This window comes from Rattus norvegicus, chromosome 15 (genome assembly GCF_036323735.1).
Source record: "Rattus norvegicus strain BN/NHsdMcwi chromosome 15, GRCr8, whole genome shotgun sequence".
Lineage (NCBI taxonomy): Eukaryota > Metazoa > Chordata > Mammalia > Rodentia > Muridae > Rattus > Rattus norvegicus.
The window spans coordinates 61,255,035-61,259,930 of NC_086033.1; the positions used below are offsets into that span (position 1 = coordinate 61,255,035).

Here is a 4,896-nt window from a genome sequence, read left to right on the forward strand (position 1 = left end):
TGTGGCTTAGTTGTAAGCTACCATGTGGTTGCTGGGATTTGAACTCAGGATCTCTGGAAGAGCAATCAATGCTCTTAACCACTGACCCATCTCTTCATCTCTCATTAACTCTTTATAAACCAGAGAGAAAAGAAAAAGAAAGGAAGAAATTCATTTACACAGACAATGTGCACAGACACATACATATACATGTACATCCATATATAGACACTTTCTGGTTGGGCCAACTACCTGTCTTATCAGCTCTACAGGTATCCATGCATGCCCATATACATACACATATACCTACACATGTACATATAGACAAATGGACACATACATATATACATTTGGTGAATGAGGCTTAGCCTCAAATACCACACATACATCTATATGGATGGGTGGATGGATGAATGGGTGGAGCAGAGTCCCAGAAACCACTACATTATTCCTTCTCTCTAGCCTTTTTATATCTTCACAGACAAATTTCTTTAGGAAATTACTTCATAGATAAAATCATACACAACAAGGGGGTTACAAAAGTATGCTGATATTAAGTTCAAAGCAGTGTATCATTTTGTAAGCTCATTATAAGTTCAAAGCAACAGTTTCACATGGCCTTGCTTTATCATAGTGCACACCTGTGGCTTCATCCTTGGACCTGACCTGGAATGAATGTTTTTCCTTGGCCACAAATTTGTCACAAGCCTATTTTTTTTTAGTGCAATTATGAAAGCTCATTGTATTCCTTATTATGCAGCCTTTATTTACTATTCTATGAGGAGTGGGGGACATTCTATCCTTGATTCTAAATTTATTTTATCTTTCTGGCAAAACAGCTATAACCATATCTTAAAACTTTCTTCCTAAAATTCTTTTAATCAAATCAGGAATTCTATAGATCATCTAAACAGTATTAATTCATGAAAGTTCATCTTTATATTGATCTGCAGGAAATTTTCACAATAAGATGGGTAATATCCAGGAGTCCTTAGACTCTATAAGAGTGTCAGGAAAGGCATATCAGCTGCAAGAAGCAATCCTGAGATGAAGTCTTTTGGGACTTTGTCCCATTTTAGGCCATACAAAAGGTGGACCACCTCCAGGAAACGTCCCTACTAGCATTAGCCTCTTTTAGATGGCTCCTGACAGTTTGCTTTCTATCAAATGGCAATAAAAATAAACTATTTACTGCTGCTGATGTCATCGGGTTGTCCTTAGTGGTCTAAGCACAAAGATAGCACAATTTCACAACCAGCCTATGATACAGACAGAGTAAGACTCTGCCTCAAATACAACACTTGAATTAAAGGTCTTTCTTTGTAGCTTAGGCTGTCTTGGAATTTTTTGAATAGATAGTCTGTAGGCTGTTTTCTAATGTGAGGTGCTCCTCTCTCTACCTTCTGGGAACTGAGCTTGTATGTAAGGGTCATTAACAAAAGTTGAAGCACACAAAATTGAAATTGTGAGCCTATAGGAAAACAAAAATGCTGGAATCTATAGGGTTCCTTTTTGGTTTGGCAGTTTCTATTTTGAAAAAATATTTAGTTTTGTGTGCAAGATACCTAGCTCAGGACATGTGTGGAGTCAGAGGACACCTTTTGAGAGCTTCAGGTTCCCAAAACCTGCAGCTTTTTTCATCACAAAGAGTGAACTCCTTTATAAACTATATTAATATTGATGCATTGGTAATCATTTATCATTTCTAACAAATTTTACACTAATGCAGGGCATTAAAGGTGGTATTAATGGGTGAAACTGTGAGACATGAACGTTGGGAGTTTCCTACACTTCCTGTTCAGTTTTCCTAAAAGCCTAAAACTATTGTAAAAATAAAATCTTTCCCAATGTAGCAACCAAGACAGAAACATTTCTGAAGAAACTTTAAGATGTTTTTCTGTAGACTCATATTAAATCAGTGTTTCTTCATTTTCAATAAAATATTAGGGAAAAAACCCTAAAACTCTCTTGCCTTTTATACTCAAGTAATTGCATGTCTATTTATCGTTTTGTAAAGCAAAACTATTAAGCGTTGTTATGTATCCAAGGCAATATAGCTCTTTTAATCATCGATCTTGTCAAATACTATTATTGCTGTTTTACAAAAAAAAACCAAACACGTATTAGAACAGAAATATTAATGAGGATTTCAAACCATAAATTCTAAAACCGTTAATAAATCCCAAGAGAATTGGGATTTATCTATCTAGTATAGCCTGAAAACAATGAAAAGCCAAAACGGATCGCGACTTTGGATGAACTACAACTCCCAAAATGCAAAGCAGCTGCAGTCTTTCAGTTTCCTCCCTAGAACCTGAAAACTCCCGTCATGCCTCGAGGCGCGAAAAGCAACTGATAATTCACCCTGTTGCCACCCTTTTGGTGGAGCTGGGGCACCCGCGCTGATGTGAAGACCCTGGCCGCCGGCTACGCGATAAAGGGAGGCGGCACCGCGGCGAAGGCCCAGCTGAGTAATCGCGGCCGCGAGCTGAGTCTGTTCTGGGACGCCGCTGTGTCGGCGTCGGCGAGGGAGGCGTGAGGAGAAGCCCGGCGTCTGCAGCCGTTCTCGCCCTCGGCGCCCCGCCGCCATCTCCACCATGCAGTCCCGGGAAGACGCCCCGCGCTCTCGCCGCCTCGCCAGTCCCCGCGGCGGGAGGCGGCCCAAGAGGATTTCCAAGCCCTCTGTGTCGGCCTTTTTCACCGGCCCAGAGGAATTAAAGGACACGGCCCATTCTGCAGCCCTCCTGGCACAGCTCAAGTCTTTCTACGACGCGCGTCTGCTGTGCGATGTGACCATCGAGGTGGTGACGCCTGGCAGTGGGCCCGGCACGGGGCGCCTCTTCTCGTGCAACCGCAACGTGCTGGCGGCGGCTTGCCCCTACTTCAAGAGCATGTTCACAGGGGGCATGTACGAGAGCCAGCAGGCCAGCGTGACCATCCACGACGTGGATGCCGAGTCCTTCGAGGTCTTGGTGGACTACTGCTACACTGGCCGCGTGTCGCTGAGCGAGGCCAATGTGCAGCGCCTGTACGCGGCCTCGGATATGCTCCAGCTGGAGTACGTGCGTGAAGCCTGTGCTTCCTTCCTGGCTCGCCGACTTGACCTGACCAACTGCACTGCCATCCTCAAGTTTGCCGATGCCTTTGACCACCACAAGCTGCGCTCTCAGGCCCAGTCCTTCATAGCTCACAACTTCAAGCAGCTCAGCAGGATGGGTTCCATTCGGGAGGAGACGCTGGCCGATCTGACCCTGGCCCAGCTGCTGGCCGTCCTGCGTCTGGACAGTCTGGATGTAGAGAGTGAGAAGACTGTGTGTCACGTGGCGGTGCAGTGGCTGGAGGCTGCTCCCAAAGAGCGGGGCCCTAGCGCTGCTGAAGTCTTTAAGTGTATTCGTTGGGCACATTTCCCTGCAGAAGATCAGGACTACCTAGAGGAGCTACTGACTAAGCCTATTGTGAAGAAATACTGCCTGGACGTTATTGAAGGGGCTCTCCTGCAGCTTCGTTTGGATGATGATTTGTGCAAGGCTCTGATTCGGGTGCCAAGCAGCAGCAGTAACAGCAGCAACAATAGCAATAGTAATAATAACAACGATACCAGCAATACTGTCATCCCTGCAGAAGAAAATCCACCCCATAGGTTAGGGATGTGTGTTAAGAGAATGATGGTTTTCTTTGAACACTGCAAGCATCCCTTTCTCTGCTGTTACTCATACTCTGGGGAAATTTACAAAGTGTTCTTGCCTGTGTCTTGCCTTGCAGACACTAGAGCCCTCTCCACCTTAGCCGTCTCTATTTTTCCAGACCATGACATCTGTTCCACTGTTCAGCCCAGGAAAGGTGTATGGGTATATAAGCCAGCCCCAAATAATTTGCATCAACTGACTGACCACTTGCTCTGTCCGAAGGGTATGGATGTGACAGATCTGAATGGCTACATTTACATTTTGGGTGGACAAGACCCCGTTACTGGAGCTATATTAAAGGACGTAGAATGCTACAGTGTCCAGAAGAACGAATGGCAATTAGTAGCTCAACCCCCACATTCCTTTACATCTTTGACTTAATGGTGATTCTATGTTCTCTGCAGTACACATCTGCTATGTAATGGTCCACACCATAATAAGTGGCTGATACTTGTTTATCTGCACCTCAGTGACTTTTACAAAGCCTGTGTCTTCAATTATAAGATCTCTTGTATCAGTGACATCCCAGTCATAAAGATGTACAATCCACTTAGTGCAGAATGGAAACTAATATTCCTTTCATGATAGGGACCAGCGGTTATCAAATTATTACACATGATCAGAACTGCTACTTATCATCTCATGGACAGTGGAAAAAGAGCAGGGTGACTGTATGTCAGTGGAGAAAACCAGTAGTTCAATATAGGTAACCACATTAGGCCTATTGACATTTGACCTTAGTGTATTGTGTCTCAGCCCATGAGTTTCTGCTTTGAATCTGGTCAGTTCCCCAGCTGAAGAATAGATAACTAGGGTATGTAGTTTCACTTGGGACTTAGGTAGGTTAGGTGAGCTGGACTCTGATTCAGAAATTTCAAGTTCTTTTTATGATAAAGGTTTTGGTGTAGATAGTGTATCAGCAAAATTCACAAGACCAGCCAATTAGAGTTCTGTAGAAAATGCTTGAGAAAGGCACTTTATTCATAAAGTTATAAGAGTTAATTGAAAGTTTGGCTTAGAGGAATTAATACTTAAAATATATAATTCAATGTCAAAAACGTTAGCACTCTAGTTATTTAACAACTTACTGAGCCCCAAATCCAGAGGTTTGCTATTATGTTTATATTAATTTGTGTTTTGGAAGATAATTTTTCAGAACAATGTAATAGGCTTTCACAATGTTAAACTCTTATCTATCTACATATCTGGAACTCATTTTGTAGACTACGTT

The 4,896-nt window shown here is 43.1% G+C and overlaps 1 protein-coding gene across 1 annotated transcript; it reads left to right on the forward strand.

The window, feature by feature from the left end:
- The first annotated feature begins 2,325 nt into the window (after positions 1-2,325).
- Positions 2,326-4,083, forward strand: Kbtbd6 (kelch repeat and BTB domain containing 6). Its single transcript, NM_001012045.2, has one exon. The coding sequence runs from the start codon at positions 2,577-2,579 to the stop codon at positions 4,044-4,046; it is 1,470 nt and encodes a 489-aa protein (NP_001012045.2). The 5' UTR covers positions 2,326-2,576; the 3' UTR covers positions 4,047-4,083.
- The last annotated feature ends 813 nt before the right edge of the window (positions 4,084-4,896 follow it).

Coding starts and splice junctions, on each gene's coding strand:
- Kbtbd6 (NM_001012045.2), top strand. CDS start 2,577: ATGCAGTCCCGGGAAGACGCCCCGCGCTCTCGCCGCCTCGCCAGTCCC.